The following is a 17,262-nucleotide window of genomic DNA, read 5'->3' on the forward strand; positions in this document are numbered from 1 at the left end:
ATGTGAGGGCTAGTACAGATGACCTTAGGACCTCTGCCCAGGTTGTTCCAGCAAGCCTTGAAATGATATTATTTCTCATTTTAATTTTGTCGGGCAAATTGGTGATGTGCCTTTTATGGGTTAGGCTTCTGTCCAGGCTCACTCCAAGGTATTTTGGGTGAGGTTCATGTTCTACCATCTTGCTGCAGAAAGAGGGGTTGCAGTGTCAATTTGTCTCTGCATTGTTTAGGTGGAATGCTGTAGACATAGTTTTTGTTGGATTTGGCTTGGAGTACCACTGATTGAAGTACTCTTCCAGGATGTTTAGGTATGTGTTCAAGGTTGTTTCCAAGTTGGCAAAGGAGGAGAGTGGTGTAGAATTGCTAGGTCATCAGTGTACATGTATTTGCTTGAGCTGGTATGTCAGACATGTAGATGTTGAAAAGTTAAAGGGCTAACACAGAGCCCTGTGGGAGACCATTGTGGAGGAATCTGGGCCTGCTTTTTTTTTCCACCAATATGGACCTGGGTCTTTCTGTTGGAGAGAATGGATTCAAAAATCTGGAAAGTTTTTTTGCATCTTATAATATTGCCTAGTTTTAGGAGGAGGCCCCTGATCTAGACTGTGTAATAAGCTGATGTTAGGTCAATGAAAGTAACTTAATAATATCACACTTCTTTTTCACTCCTACCCTGTATTCTTCAATGTCTATGGACACACTCTAATATAGCATCATTTAAGTATTTTTTAAATCTTTCCCATACACTTCTGATATCCGGATTTAAGTTTTTTCTGGAAGCCTGCTTAATCTGTCTTGTCAAGCCAGGACCTGGTTACAGCAACTTCTTCCTGGCCTAAAGCCAGCTTGTTCAATCAGGAGTGCTCTTTCAATGAGTGGTGAAATTCTTTTAAGGAGAATTCTTTCAAACAGCTTAAAGGTGGAGCAAAGCAAGGAGGCATTAAAAATGATGAAAATGCAGAATAATTTTAGATTCCAATGCCATTTTTGCTATCTACAAAAGATAAAGATAATATAGCGTTATGTGATAATGAATATTTTTATATATGATATTATGAAACTTACTTAATGGATATTAAGTTTTAAAAGAGGTATACTGTGAGTAGACATATCAATACAAAATTAATAACGGAAAAACTCACATACAAAGATTATTTAATAGTATAATTTTCGCCTTCATTCTTTATTCTTCATTCTTCATTCTTCATCACTTTATTTCAGTACATATTAAGCTCAAATTAAACAATAACTGACAATTCCAAAAGCGCCACCTAAGCAGAAAGATTAGCTGATTTGTAAAGTACTATTTTCCATAAAAGGGATAGACGTAAGCCGTCGGATCTGTTTAAGTTAGGAGAATGAAGTAGAGTTTCACATGTTTCTTTATAAAGGCATTCCATGAGGAACTGACTTTTGTGAAGAACTCTTGTCTTTCTCCAATGAACTCTATGTTTAGTGAAGATGGCATGTTCTGCAAGTCCAGACTTTTCAGGTTTAATGTATTCAATATAAGATTGGTGTTCTTCTAGCTGAATAGAGGCAGATCTTCCCATTTGTCTGAAATAATATAATTCACAAGACCACGGAATCTGGTAGACACCTGGATGATTAAGATGTGGAAGCTTGTCCTTAGGAGAAGTGAGAAAGGTGGAGATTTTTCTAAACGGTCGAAAGGCAACAAAAATATTCAGTGGTTTTAAAACTTTTGCTATACGTTCACCAATGCCTTGTACATAAGCGATAGGAATGCGCATTATTTCTTCTGTGTTTGAAGAGGAAGACATATTAAAACTACTCAAAGTTCTTTTAATGAAGCAATTCTTATAACCATTAGATAGAAAGGAAGAAGTTATATATTGTAGTTCTTTCTGTAAAAGATCGTCTGAAGAACAAAAGAAGTGAGCCTGATGAACCAATGTTTTAATAGTTCCTGCCTTTTGACTGGGATGGTGATGAGATTCCGCATGGATATAATGGCCTGTATGAGTCTTCTTTCTATAAACTGAGAAATGTAGGTTACCATCTGGTTGGCGAAGAATTAGAAGATCTAAAAAGGCTAACTGCTTATTTGATTCTACTTCTAGGGTAAACTTGATCCTAGTTGATTCAGAATACATGATGAAATATGGATTTCAGATAATTTGGAAGTATAATTTGGATTACAGATTGCAAATAGAGTAGAATATGGAGTAAGGAGTTTAGATGCTCTTTGCAGTTCTTTACTTTATGCAGATGATGTTATACTCCTAAATAAATCCAATACAAGTATGCAGGATTCTCTAACTAAATTGAATAACTGTTTTAATAAATTTGGTATGAAAATAAACAACAGAAAGAGAAAGAAAATGAAAATTTAATCCATAAAGTTTAATCCTTTATCCAAGTCTTCACCTAAAATCAAGAAACCCTTTCTGGTCCATGGACCAGAAAGGGTTTCTTGATGGTAAGGCAGCTCAAGAGCTGCCTTACCATCAACATCTAACATGGAGAGAACACTGTCCAACAATCTCTCAACAAATGGCTTCCTGGTTGAAGATCTCTGTGCTCCACTGCCTGTTTTTCTCTTCCTAGGAAAATTTGGTTATCTGTCAACAGGATCAGAACTAACCAGGACAGATATGGCTACCTACTAGACAAATGGAAACTGTCAGACTACCCTTGTTGTGATTGTTCCCCCATAGCCAGACGATCACTCATATTGTGAATGACTGCCTAAGGCACCAATTTCATGGTAATCTGCAAGACATCCACGAGATGACAGACGAGGCACTGGATTGGCTTTCTGGACTTGAAATTGACCTATAGCTGCATTATATTCTTTTCACCATAAGAATAAATAAAATAAATGCCTCATTGATTAGTAACAGTCAGGAGATTAATGCAATCAACTCATAGGAATAGTTTATTAATTTACTAGAAGATTTTATAAATTAAAGATGTCAAGAAATTATATTTTTGGTATCTTTAATTTATAATATAACCAATTATGAGTTTTATTTAGAACATTTATAATAGACATGATGTTATCAGTTTCATTAGTTTGCTGTAGTGACTGAATTTAATGACTGAAGTTAAGTATATAATATTTTCATATACTTAATTTTTTTCAGATAGGATTATATCCTCTACATTTAGCAGCTCGAAATGGTCATACTGAAGTAGTACGTTGCCTTTGTTTAGCAGGATGTGATGTGCAGCAAAAAAATAAAGTATTGTTTTTTTTTCCTATCTCAGTATTTATATTTGTCAATTTTGTTCTTTCAGTTTAATTAAGTAAAATGTATCCATACAAAAAGTTGGATGAAGAAAGGAAACAGACTGTTTCCTTCCTTCATCAAACTGTTACTTGGAGTCTGTTCAGTCCCATGCAACTGCAACTTATTCTACTTTGGATAAACACGCTGATCTTTTTCTATGCTTTTTTCTGAATACCAGTCCTGCATGAAATACAACAAATTGAGTCTAGCAGAACATGGGATTACCAATACTAACCACAGGATCCTTTGGAATGACACCAAATTATTATGTAGATGTTCCCATAAATGCATCTCTTTAAAGAAAGTTCCAAAGTACTTCTGCATCACCCAAATCTCAACCTTAAGGATGGACTCTCCATTCCAAAAATCTGGAAAACTATATTTAAGAACTATACTGTTTAATTATATAAGTTTTTATCACATACACGCACACAAGTTTGTTTTTTGTTGTTTTTTTACATGCGTGCATGCACACTTCATTTGATTCTAATAGTATCAGTTTTTACCTGGCTGTTTTATGACTGCATATAAGGAAAGATTCCATTCTCTGTATACCTTCATTGTTATTTAATTTTTTAATTTCTAATTGTATTACACTGATGGCGATCCACAATACATGAATTGAAATATTCATAGTTAATCTGTCTTAATTAAATAGTTTCTTCAACTCATCTACATATAACTTTAGAAGAAAAATGAATACCACACAGTTATCTCTTAATCAACATATTAATCAATGTGTGTTTATCATTTATTATGCAAAATTGCACCTAGTCTTACTATTATTATTATTATATTATTATTAATGCTCCTTCAAGGACTCGAGGGAGGACACTTTTAAACACTCATACTTAAATATACGTCATATCTATCCTTGAATATATTTAGTGAAGATGCTCTCTCACCACATCTAATGGTAATCTGTTCCTAGCATCCCTATTCAGATTCCAGGGATGACCCAGAGTTCTTCCTCTGCTATCCATGAGCTGCAAAATCCCTTGTGTTTATATTGTAAGATCTCCTTACTAATTTGTATGTTTCTCATATTTCTCCTCTCCATTGTCAATTTATCAAATTTTTAAGACCACATTCCCTCAAGCTGTCCTCATATACATAGTTGCTGCAAAAAAAGAAACAACTATGGAGGGAATTTAAGGAGAAAGGTGACCGGCAGGCACATGAACGGTATAAAGCGCAGGCCAGAAGGATGACGAGTGTGGTAAGAAAAGCAAAAAAGGGTTACGAAAGAACATTGGCCATGCAGGCTAAAGAGAATCCTAAACAGTTTTTTAGATATGTAGCAAGTAAAAGGAAAAATGTACATGGCAGAATGATTTTAAAGAATGCCGATGGTAGGGAGGTAACTGAATCAGTTGATATAGTTGAGTTACTGAGTGAGTACTTTGAAAGAATATATCATCCAGGTGGTGACATTGCAGAAACGAATGTACCAGTAGATTTTACTGGAATTGTGGTGAATGAAGTGGAGGTGAGTAGTCTATTGCATAACCTCAATGTTAATACATCTGTGGGATTGGATGGTATACCAGCTCGTGTTGTACGAGAAGCAGCTAAAGAATTGTCAGTACCCTTGACCATTTTGTTTAATTTGAGTCTCGGGTCTGGGTTAGTCCCGAGCGGGTGGAAGGAGGGAAAAATAGTTCCACAGCATAAAGGTGGTTCCAAGACTGCTGTTGTAAATTACCGACCAATTAGCATATCAGGAATCATTGTCAAGGTCTTAGAGAAATTAGTCAAGAAAAGAATACAGGATTGGATAGATGAAAATGGGATATTGTATGGGGGACAACATGGTTTTGTGAAGGGTAGATCATGCCTCAGTAACTTGATCACGTTTTATAACACAGTGACGGCTGAACTGGATAGGGGTAATGGGTTTACAGTGATACTACTGGACCTTGCCAAGGCATTTGACAGGATACCACATGGAACCCTAATCAGTAAATTGGAGCAGATGGGGATAGATATAGGGTTGGTAAGATGGATAGGAGGGTGGTTGAAGGAGAGATACCAGAGAGTGGTTTATTCAGGAGTGGAGTCAAAAAGATGGCTTGTGACTAGCGGAGTGCTGCAGGGCTCTGTTCTTGGACCACTGCTTTTCAATTTGTTCATCAATGATATTGGAAAGGATTTGAGAGTAAGTGTTCACTTGTTTGCTGATGATGCAAAGTTGGGTAGAGCAATTGTGAGTGCACAGGATGTCAAAATTTTACAGGATGATTTGGATAGTTTGGAGGACTGGGCTAGGAAAAATGGATGTCAGTTTAATGTGGCAAAGTGTAAGGTTATGCACTTTGGGTAAAAAGAACAGCAGCAGTATATCGCATTGGTGGAACCGTACTCCAGGAAATTGATGAGGCCAGGGATTTGGGAGTGCTGGTGGATAGGGAGTTGAAGTTTAGGGGGCACATTGCAAAAGTGACTAAAACAGCTCACCAAATCACTTGGCTTATGAAAAATACTTTAACATGCAGAGACAAACAAGTTGTTGTTCCTCTGTATCGAGCCTTGATAAGACCCCATCTGGACTTCTGTGCCCAGTTATGGGCACCAGGGTTTCTTCGTGATGGGGAGGAAGTGGAGAGGGTCCAGAGACGAGTGACCATGATGATAGCAGGTCTGTGGAATGAACCTTATGAGAATAGGTTGAGGATTTATGGGTTGCAGAAATTGGACGATAGGCGAAGGAGGGGTGATATGATTGAGACATTCAAATTACTGAAGGGTTTTTATAAGATTGATCCAGAAGATATTTTTGAAAATATGACTGGTGGTGGGAGGAAAAAAACCTAGCTCTAACACCCTTGTCAACCACGCAAGAGCGTGGTTGACAAGGGTGTTAGAGCTAGGTTTTTTACTTGGAGAGTGGTGAATGAGTGGAATAAGCTTCCAGAGTCTGTTGTGGGTGCTACGACCGTGAATAAGTTCAAGGCAAGATATGATAGATACTGTGTGAATGCTGAATAGTTCTTCCAGACATGATGTTGGGGCCTCCCTCGATGAGTCTGTTGACTCCTTGGAGTTTCCTGGAACAATAATAATAATAGTTTCATAGATCAGTTGTCATCAGTGTTATTTGTTGCTGAATCATTTTAACTGTCTCCCCATCTCCTAGGAACCCAGAGAACATATCTATGCAAAGTAATCCAGATGTTGTTTTATGAAAACTTTGTAAAGTAAGTAAAAAATTTCCTTATTCCTACAAGTTAAGTGTTCTCTTTGACCTCTCTACCGGCCGATGTGGATGAAATAGTGACACCAAATTGCACTTCTTATCCATGTTATTCAATAGGTGTTAGAGCTTCGTATCCAGATTAGCTGAACGTCTATAGATGTCGTGGCCGGTTGGGGGGTTAACAGACCCTGTTATTCATTGCAGTGACTTACTTCGCAGTTTGACTTCTGAACTTCAAACTCAGTGCCCACAATAACTTCCAGGTCTCTAGCTTTATTGACTGCTTCAAGCAAATTCTCATTAATATAACACTGCATGTAATGTTCCCCATCCAAAGTGCATAACTTTACACTTGGCAACATCATTGAACTAACATTGTTATTTGTCCATAGAACTAATCTGTTCAAATCAGCCTGCAGGGATTGTATATTAACTCCATTCTTTATCACTATTCCCAACTTAACATCATCAGCAAATAAACAACAATGGCCTAAGTACACATTAGTGTATCTTAATCAAATGCTTCTTCCTATTTCCACATTTGATGCTTTTCCTTCTCTTGAAAACTAGTCCATGCATCATAGAAGACCCATATTCACTTTTATACAGAACTTGGATTTGTGAAGGGGCGCTCTTGTTTTAGCAATATGCTAGCCTTTTATGATAAAGTTACAAGAGCATTAGATGAGGAAAAGGCATATACTGCCATTTTCTTAGACTTAGCAAAGACATTTGACAGGGTGCCACATGATAAGCTGATATTTAAGTTGCAGCACAGGCGTCTGGATGTCAGATTGGTCAACTGGATTCAGGACTGTCCGATAATATCAGAGTTGTGTATGGTGAGGCAGTTTCAAGGAAGCAGAGGGTTACAAGTGGGGTCCCACAGGGCTCAGTACTGGGACCTATATTGTTTAACCTTTATATCAATGACATTGTCAGTGGATTGCAAGGGGATATTCTGTAGTTTGCAGATGATGCGAAGCTGGGAAGGATTATTAGTAATAGTGCAGATGTGGCAGCCCTGCAAGAGGATTTGAATAAGCTAGATAGATAGGCAAATGAATGGGGGGTGTCGGTTTAATGCAGCAAAATGTAAGGTCTTGAGGTTTGGGAAACATCGATGGGACACAGCATACTCTATGGGAGGAGTTATACTGGAGGAAGTAGAGGAGACAAGAGATCTGGGATTGATGAATGATAGAAACCTGAAATTTAGAGGACATATTACAAAGGTGGTGAAGGTACCACAGAGGATTGCTGCAATAATGAGAAGGATGCTGACCTGCAGAGATAAAACAGTTATCATTCCGTTGTATAAGACCCTGATCAGACCACACTTGGACTATTGTTCTCAGATTTGGTCCCAGGATTTGAAGGGGATAAATTAACTGTGGAAAGGGTACAAAGGCAGATAGCAAAGATGGTTTCAGGACTGTGCAATGATAGTTATGAGGATTGGCTGAGGGAATGTGGACTACAGAGTTTGGTGGATAGAAGGAGGAGAGGTGATATGATTGACACTTTTAAACTGTTGAGAGGTGGTTACAGGGTTTACACTGGGGAGTTCTTTCGCTTGGTTGAACAGCAGGACGGAGTGATGACAAGAGGCCATCCCTGGAAGTTACGATAGGAAACTGTGAGCAAGAGGGTGCAGAGTGGTTTCTTTGCATGGAGGGGTGATTGACCATGGAATGCATTGCCTGATGAAGTGGTGAGAGCGAGAACGGTCAATGAGTTTAAGGAGTGGTATGATAGACTTTGTGTTTCTTAGGGGGGGGGGGGACCTCCCCTCGATGTGTCTTGATAGACTTTGTGTTTCTGAGGAAGAACCTCCCACGATGAGTCTTTTGACTCCATGGAGGCCTGAATAAATAATAATAAAAAAATAAAAAATAATAATAATACCTCTCCTTAAACTCATTCATCATTTGAGTACACATAACTATCTTTGACAATCCATTCCGGTCAGCATTTCCTGAGTCAATACTAGCAAGCTGCACTTCTTAATTAATTTAATTTAATTTAATGCATGCATTCAGGCTTTCATGCAACCACCCAGATATGTCTGGTTTTCCTGACAGTTTCACATTTGCTCTTTCACCAAACAGCAGTTTCTCCAAGTGCAATATCATGTACGCACACAAAACTATTCAAATGGAAGTCCACCTTGTAAGTACAAATCCTTTTGATTACATGCCATATCACATACCATTTCTCCTACACAGCTTACTTACTGATACATTTGCAATTGCAGTTCTCCCCCCCACTCTGTTCATCTGTTATGCTGTAGCAAAAGACTCGGTTTGTTTTTACTCTTTGGTCTTCTTTTCTCTACTATTCTTTTGTTCTTCTTTTCTCTTTTCAAATCATTCATGCAGATTATTTCAGATCTTTTCAAATCATTCATATCACACAGTCAATTCTCCTTGCTTATCCTCATATATCTCTATATATGACTGTAACTAAGCAGGTATCATTTTTCAGTTATTTCTGCTTTTTTGATTGTTCCTTACTTTTCCATGTAATTCATCTTCTTTTCTTTCATTTGTCAAGTGCTTTTGTAGTCTCTCTCCAAATCTTGTATTGCATTATGCAGCATGCATTGAAGCTTCAAAATTTCCACCACCATGCAAGACATTTCTTCTGTTTTTTTTTTTCCTACTTCTTTTATATAAAAGAAGTAGGAAATATAAAAGAAGTAGGAAAAAAATTAATGTGAAATTTGGCATTGTTTGGACCTCGCAATATTTTCATAGTCAAGTTGATATGAAGAACTGGCCAATCGCAGACAATCATCCAAATGATCATTTTTAATTTGGTTTCTTAATTAATTTTTTATGACGGTCATATTTGAAAAAGCGGATTCTGACAAGTATGTCGATCCAAAACACGACAGAGTTTTTCGCGCAATATCAGTTAATATCGGGAATTTTTCATGTGCATACTTCCAAATTACTTCATTGTTTATTGATTTTAAATGTAAACTATTCTGAATGTTTATTATCTCAAGTTCTACTTCAGCTTGGTTTATATCAAACAGCCCACTAATTTTATTTGAAATTTCTGTGATGTTCTAGTTTTCTTGAAATGGATTATTGATAAAAGATAGAATCATTTCAGTTTTATTAAAATCTTTAAATCTTGAATTTATTTCTTCCTCAACTAATTCGATTTCATGAATAAATTCTTTTAAATCATAGCAAAGCATTTCTTTAATTTTGTTCAAAAAATTTTAATGAATATGGGAGATGTCTAAATTTGTGGTCATTTATATTTTTCTTTAATAAAAGTAAGTATTGTTGGAAAGTTTTTATTGAACTTAATATATCAATTAAATTTTTATCTCTACCTTGTAACTCTAAATTTAAATTGCTTAATTTCGTACAGAAATCTACTAAAAATGATAAGTGTAACAACTATCTTTTATCACTCAATTGTGGATAAATATCTCCTTTTTCATCAAGAAAATTTTTTATATCGTTAATTAATACAAGAAATCTTTCTAAAAATTGACTTCTGCTGAGCCAGCGAACATTATTGTACAACAGACGTTCCCTATCATCATCTGCCTGTAATTTAAATAACCGCTGTTGCAGGGCTTTTCCTCCAACAGGATTTACAAATTTAAATGTAATATCCAAAACATCTTTTGTGTTTAATCTTTTACTACACAGTACTTGTTGGTGAATAATACAGTGGTACATTAAAAAATCTGGATATTTGTCATCGTTTTTACATAATGAAATGAAGCCTGATTTATTACTTATCATTGCAGGAGCACCATCAGTAGTAATAGACACAAGTTTAAAAAGCAGATGTTTGTGTTGTTTCACAAATTCATAAAATGCCAAAAAAATGTCTTCTCCCCTAGTCCTTCCCAATAATGGTATAATTTTCAAAAGTTCTTCTTTACTTTAATAATCTTGGAATACCATTAACTGAGCAATATCAGTGAAGTCGTTTGATTCATCAAATTGTAATGAAAACGCAACACATTGGTGAATGGCTGACATTAACCTGGCCTGGAAACTTTTCTCCGGAAATTGGAACTCTTCCTTTCAGCAATTTGAAACTTTGTCTGTGGCCTAGAAGTAGTCTCTCTGTAGTGACGTCTCAAACCAAGAAGCTCCTTTCTAGAAGCTGGAAACTCCTTTCTCAAGCAATGTGGATCTGAGCAGTCTCTCCTGATGGTGACTCTGGACTGGGTTGTCTCCTTTCTGTTAGCAATTCTGGAACCGGGATCCCTTCTGCTTGTTTCAGTCCCTTTTTATTAGGCCTCCTCTGAGACCTCACATGAAGTTTGGCAAACCCCCCCCCCCAAAGAATCGGTATGAGTCTTTCATCTTAAGTACGCCTTTTGTTCTCCTCCACTTTCTTTTGATTGTAAGTTGCCGGCTATCAGAAAGTTGTTTGACTGACCTCTTTCTGACTGACTTCAGAGATTTTTACACTTAGAGCCTGCAAGCCTTTCTCATACATACAAGTTTTAATAACAATCTTTCTAATGCTGCCATGTACAGCTTTGGCGACATAAACATTGCCTTTGTTTTTAACACTCTAACATATTCTTATTAAAGCAGTATAGACAGTTAACTTCAAAAGAGTTATTTACAAAAGCATCTAATACAAACTATACCGAGACAAACAAAGGTTATTTTTTTACAATATTCACATGGGACTTAACCTAAGTAAAAAATCGATGTAATGTGCTTTGGAATATTTAATATTTAAGCTGCAATCAAGTTTTTACACTTTGCTTAAAATCGTATTCACTTGGCTCGCTGTTTGACTTCCACTGATCCAAATTATTCGTTTACCCGGTTAAATAAACAATAGCAATACACTTAAAGCGAATTAAAAATAATGATAAATAAAATATTATGTTTTCAGTTTTAATTAAATTTGTAAGTAAGAAGGAATACACAAGAGATCGACCAAAAATTGCTCCGCAATCGACAGGTTGAACACCCATGTTCTATCTGATCTGTTACCAGATTTTTCCAATCTCTTCATCACCACTTCAGAGATACTAATAGGTCAATACCAGCTGCATTAGTCTTTGTATCATCCTTGTGCAGTAGGATTATCTTATATTCTTTCCACTCATGTGGAATCTTACTTTGCTGAGACTCAAATTATACTGTCAGGTCTAAGTCCGCATCCATTTCAGCTGAGCATTCTTTGAGCATCTCTGCTGATATCCCATTAGTCCCTATTGTTGAATTCTTATTCAGTTTATGCAACAGATCTAATATATTTCCTCATACAACTGAGTTTCTTTATCCAATGTAAAGATAGCATTGAGCTCCATGTTCTATACACCAGGTTGATATCACTTAGCACAATGGGCACTCATTAGTTGAACAATATCTTCTGTATCTTCCACCTGCATATCATCCTCATTCAGAAGAGTTATTCTTCCCTTTTCATTCTTTCTTTTACTTGCAGCATAATGATAGAATTCTTTTGGGCTGTCTTCAGCTGATAGAACTAGTTTCTTTTTATAATTAGCTTTCTTTATAATGCTTGTAAACTCTTCTGGCATACACCTTATAATTTTCATAACTCACATCATCCTTATGCACATGGCATTCTCTCCACACCCTCATTTTCTTAAGAACTTGTTTAATAAGATTGCACATCCATTTCATTCTGCCTGTTTTCTTTAAACTCTAGGGCATCCATCAGTTAGAGAATATATTAGAAAATATACAAAATACAACGAAAACATGAAAATCAGCAGTAATACACTATAAAAGACATCATCCCATGAAAATTATTCTGAGGAACAACACAATAAAACAGATAAAAATCACCTATTTTACCGGAGTATTTCACAAATCAACTTCCTTGGGCAATGCAAAAAGGTTATTGCTGTTATTTGGGATTAAAGCTGAAAACCCTGCCACCTCCATATGAGACTAGCTACTCACTTTCAGATGAAAAGCCCTTACACAGGTTCTTTGTGTCTTGCTCTCTCTCTCTCTTGTCATTTAAATTAAATTAAATGACCAGAAAGAAAGCTGGCTATCCAGTTACAGACAGTGGAAATTAGAATGAAAAATAGTAATTTACTGAGCAGATCTTAATGCCAGACATGATGAAATGTTCTGGAAATGTCAAGAGCAACAGCAGATGTTTCTCCAAACCTTTTCATAGAACTTATCCACTGGGAAATTTTATGTGGTAAGTGATCGGCCATGGTGAATCCATGCTGCAGTCACTGATTAACTGGTGGGCTTGTAACTAGTAAAGAAGTTGACTGTTGATGACCTTCATTATAAAGAGGACTGAGGTTGAGGGCTCTAGGCTGGTAGTTTGATGGCAGACTTTTATCTTCCATATTTGGACTATGTTGGATATATGCTTGTTCCTATGTATTGGTATAAGTGCCTTCTGAGTATAAAAAAGTATAGAGATGATACTTGACTAGTGTTAGTTCTGGAGCACAACTTTTGAGTACAATTACAGAGATACATTCAGGACCAGAAGACTTTTTTTTTTATTGTTATTTAAAATTCTTCTGTCTTTTTGCTCAAAAACCATAGCTGGCAGAAAGCATTTGTGGTCTGGATGGAAATTATTTACTTTAGTCATTTATGCATCTGGATGAGAGAGAGGGAGACAGAAGTTTGAAAGAATAGATGACTTTAACCAGAAATTGCATCTGGTGGACTTTACAATGAACCAAAGCAACTTCATTTGGCCATGCTGATTTTTTGCTGTTGGATATTTTGAATTTATTCCATGCTTCAGTGTATACTGATTTTAAAGCTAATAAATTAGTTGTTGTTTTTTTTTCCCTGCTTTAAAACTAATGGTAGCGTATTACCGTGCAGCTGAACATATTTTTACATCTTTTGATAATAATAAATTTTTATTGAAATAAAATGCCTGCAAGTTTTCAGTCAGACATAGTAAATGATAGATTATAAGGATGTTATAGCCAGGCCCAGCTGGTGGCATGTGCGAAGTGTGCAATATACACAGGTGCCGCAGAAGAAAAGGCACCTAAAAGATGTCAAAAAATATGAGATAAGAGTTTAAACGAACAACGAATGGTACAGAATGGTACATATAATTATGAATGTACGTCGTCTTCTGTTCGTACCCCTTCAGATCTTCCTGGAAACGAACAAATAAATTCCGAAATTGTATCCTGGACCCGATTATAATACTGTAATTTTTTATTAAAATATACAAAAATATACCTAAAATAGTTCTTCTTTAATTTTTGATGTATCATAAATCAACTTATGATTAATTGTTGAGTTCCATGTAAAAAAAAATTGTATAAGCAGGACTAATCCATAGGTAAGATTATACTGTAAAGCAGTCTTCATTTGTTTTTCATTTCCTGTTTATTTTATTCACACTTTATTCAAAAAAAACTTTTTTTGGAAAGGTGCCGAACATTAATTGCACACACAAGAAAAATACTAGGCGCCAGCGCTGGTTATAGCTATATAGGATAGAAACTTAAAAGTTTTGAAATTTATCAGAGATTCTTCATAAACTCTCTGGTGAATTTCAAAACTTTTTAAGTTTCTATCTTATCTGGCTATAACATGCAGTGGTTAATAACATCTTTAGAATCTATGATTTATTATGCTAGAATTAAGCCTTTTAGGCTCTTTATTTCAATAATTTATTTATGCATCTACTTGGAGTTCATTTTTAACATGGGATTATGAAAAAAAAAATTCACATTTGACATCTGTAGATGCCGTATGGTCACTCCCATACCTCACCGGGTTTTTGGGAGTGAAGTCTTCTGCTAGAATAAGTGGTAGCATTGTTCCCTTTCCACATAGAGTTTATAGGACAATCACAAACATCCATGCCCATGGCAGGATTTGAACCCGCATCCTCTTGGCTGGAGAATGGGCACGCTTACTCAGCCAACCACTTCAGCTGAAACATGGGATTACTGTGGTATTATTATGTGGAAGATTTTTGCCCTCTGCAGTTTTCTGCTTGGTCTATAAGAAACAGCTGTCAGGCCAGTGAAACCTAAAAGCATTAAAAAAGGCAATTATATAACATCCTTGGATTGGCACTACATAAAAGACATGGGCAGAGCCCATGTCTTTTATGTAGTGCCAATCCAAGGCAGTTCCTGTGCTGAAGGTATTCTCATATATTTTATATATGAGAATACTTTCATATATTTATATTCTCATAAACTTTATGGTAAATTTTGAAACTTAAGTATCCATTTTATTTGGCTGTAAATCATTCGATTAATAATATCCTTATAATCAATACAAACTACAGACTATATTCATTTTCAGGATGGTATCACTGCTGAGATTACAGCTTTAGCTCAAGGTTATAATGAAATTGGTGAACTCTTAAACCGATTAAGAAATGTAAGTTTAAAACTGCATTTAATAAATTTCATAATTTTAAGATATGACAAATAAGTGCTTTATTCCTTTGTAATGTATTTGTAACATTTGATTTAAATCATAATGTTATTAGTTACATTTCTTTTAAATGACAAAACTAGCTATCTGGGAAAAGAAGTTCACATAACTAGAAAGGAACATTGAGAACTGACCAGAGCTTCTGAGCCACTGTTCAGTCCTCACCTTTTTTGTGGTGTGCTCCTTTATTAAGTATTCGTATGAATGGGAATTGGTTGGTGATTTGGGACTTTGGGATCAAACAGTATTCAACATTGGTTGAAGTATTGACTACAGACAGACAAATATATTGTTAAACATAATGAGCATTTAATGCTTGGGTGTTGCACAGATAAACAAAATGTCTTCTGTTTTCATTATGCAACAAAGTTGAACAGTGAAAAATCAGCTTCAACAAAATTGAAGTTAATCACCATCAGTATTAGAAGTATCAGTATACCAGAAGTGGAGCTAACCCTGAACTTACAGAAATATCAGATAATTGAGATTGAAAAGATGAAAACAGGAAAGATATTTTTATATAATAATTAAGGTATTATATATGTGCAGTAGTGATCATGGAAGGGAAGAAGTAGCCATAGTATTTTATGCTAAACATGAAGATGAACTTCTTGAATAGCATGCAATTTCAAGTAAAGTGATGGACAAATTTTGGAACAGAATATTTGACAAGGGAATTATTTATGATTGCCTGTGATCCTACAGAAAGCTCTAGAAGAGAAGAGGAAGAAGAAGACAAATTTGAGCAGTTAGAGCATCTGACATAAAGAAAACGGAAAACCTGCTTTTTTTGTTGGCAACCTAAAAAGTAGGGTCCGAAATGAATCCCAAACTTATAAAATGGTTTGGGAAAATGTGGAGACAGTGCTGAAGCTAATAATAATAGAACGTACCTACTGGATTTCTGTTCAATACCTGAACCAGTGATTACTAACACTGTGTTCCATCATAAATTATTATTATTGTTATTATTATTCCGGGCAACTCCAAGGAGTCGACAGACTCATCAAGGGAGACCCTAACATCATGTCAAGAACAGCTATTCGACATTCACACAGTATCTATCATACCTCGCCTTGAACTCATTCATGGTCATAGCACCCACAACAGACTCTAGCAGCTTATTCCACTCATTTACCACTCTCCAAGTAAAAAACCTAGCTCTAACACCCTTGTTAACCACATTTTTGCCCAGCTTCCATGTAAGGCCCCTAGCCCTCCCACCGCCAGTCCTATTCTCAAAAATATCTTCTGGATTAATCTTATAGAAACCCTTCAGTAATTTGAATGTCTCAATCATATCACCCCTTTTCCGCCTATCAACCAATTTTTACGATCCACAAATCTTCAACCTGTTCTCATAAGGTTCATTCCACAGACCTGCTATCATCTTGGTCACTCATCTCTGGATCCTCTCCACCTCCTCCCCATCAAGAAAAAACCCTGGTGCCCATATCTGGGCACAGTAATCCAGATGGGGTCTTATCAGAGCTCGATATAGAGGAACAATAACTTGTTTGTCTCTGCTTGTTAAAGTATTTTTAAGTAACCAAGTGATTTGATGAGCTGGTTTAGCCACTTTTGCAATGTGTCCCCTAAACTTCAACTCCCTATCCACCAACACTCCCAAATCCCTGGCCTCATTAACCTCCTGGAATACGGTTCCACCAATGTGATATACTGCTGCTAATCTTTTCACTCCAAAATGCATAACCTTACACTTTGCCACATTAAATTGACATCCATTTTCCCTAGCCCAGTCCTCCAAACTATCCAAATCATCCTGCAAAATTTTGACATCCTGTGCACTTACAATTGCTCTACCCAACTTTGCATCATCAACAAACAAGTGAACACTTCCTCTCGGATCTTTTCCTATATCGTTACTGAACAAATTGAAAAGTAGTGGTCCAAGAACAGAACCTTGTGGCACACCACTAGTCACAAGCCATCTTTTGGACTCCACTCCTGAATAAACCACTCTCTGGTATCTCTCCATCAACCACACTCCTATCCATCTCACCAACCCTATATCCATCCCCATCTGCTCCAGTTTACTGATTAGAGTTCCATGTGGTATCCTGTCAAAGGCCTTAGCAAGGTACAGTAGAATCACTCTAAACCCATTACCCTTATCCAGTTCAGCCATCACTGTGTTATAAAACGTGAGCAAGTTACTGAGGCATGATCTACCCTTCACAAAACCTTGTTTCCCCCATACAGTATCCCATTTTCATCTATCCAATCCTGTATTCTTCTCTTGACTAGTTTCTCCAAGACCTTGACAACGATTCCTGATATGCTAGTCGGTCGGTAATTTACAGCAGTAGTCTTGGAACCTCCTTTATGCAGTGGAACTATTTTTCCCCTCTTTCCAC

The 17,262-nt window shown here is 36.3% G+C and overlaps 1 protein-coding gene across 1 annotated transcript in view; it reads left to right on the forward strand.

Annotated features, from left to right (window-relative positions):
• Positions 1 to 17,262, forward strand: part of LOC150100659 (death-associated protein kinase 1-like) — a 441,829-nt gene that overhangs the window by 197,237 nt on the left and 227,330 nt on the right. Inside the window, exons 9-10 of the mRNA XM_090401850.1 lie at positions 3,110 to 3,208; positions 14,750 to 14,827. Coding sequence (XP_090257976.1) covers positions 3,110 to 3,208; positions 14,750 to 14,827 — 177 coding nt within the window. The remainder of the gene's footprint in view (positions 1 to 3,109; positions 3,209 to 14,749; positions 14,828 to 17,262) is intronic.

Source organism: Typopeltis vanoorti, chromosome 12 (assembly GCF_054136105.1).
Source record: "Typopeltis vanoorti isolate ZY-2024b chromosome 12, IOZ_Tvanoo_1.0, whole genome shotgun sequence".
Taxonomy (NCBI): Eukaryota; Metazoa; Arthropoda; class Arachnida; order Uropygi; family Thelyphonidae; genus Typopeltis; species Typopeltis vanoorti.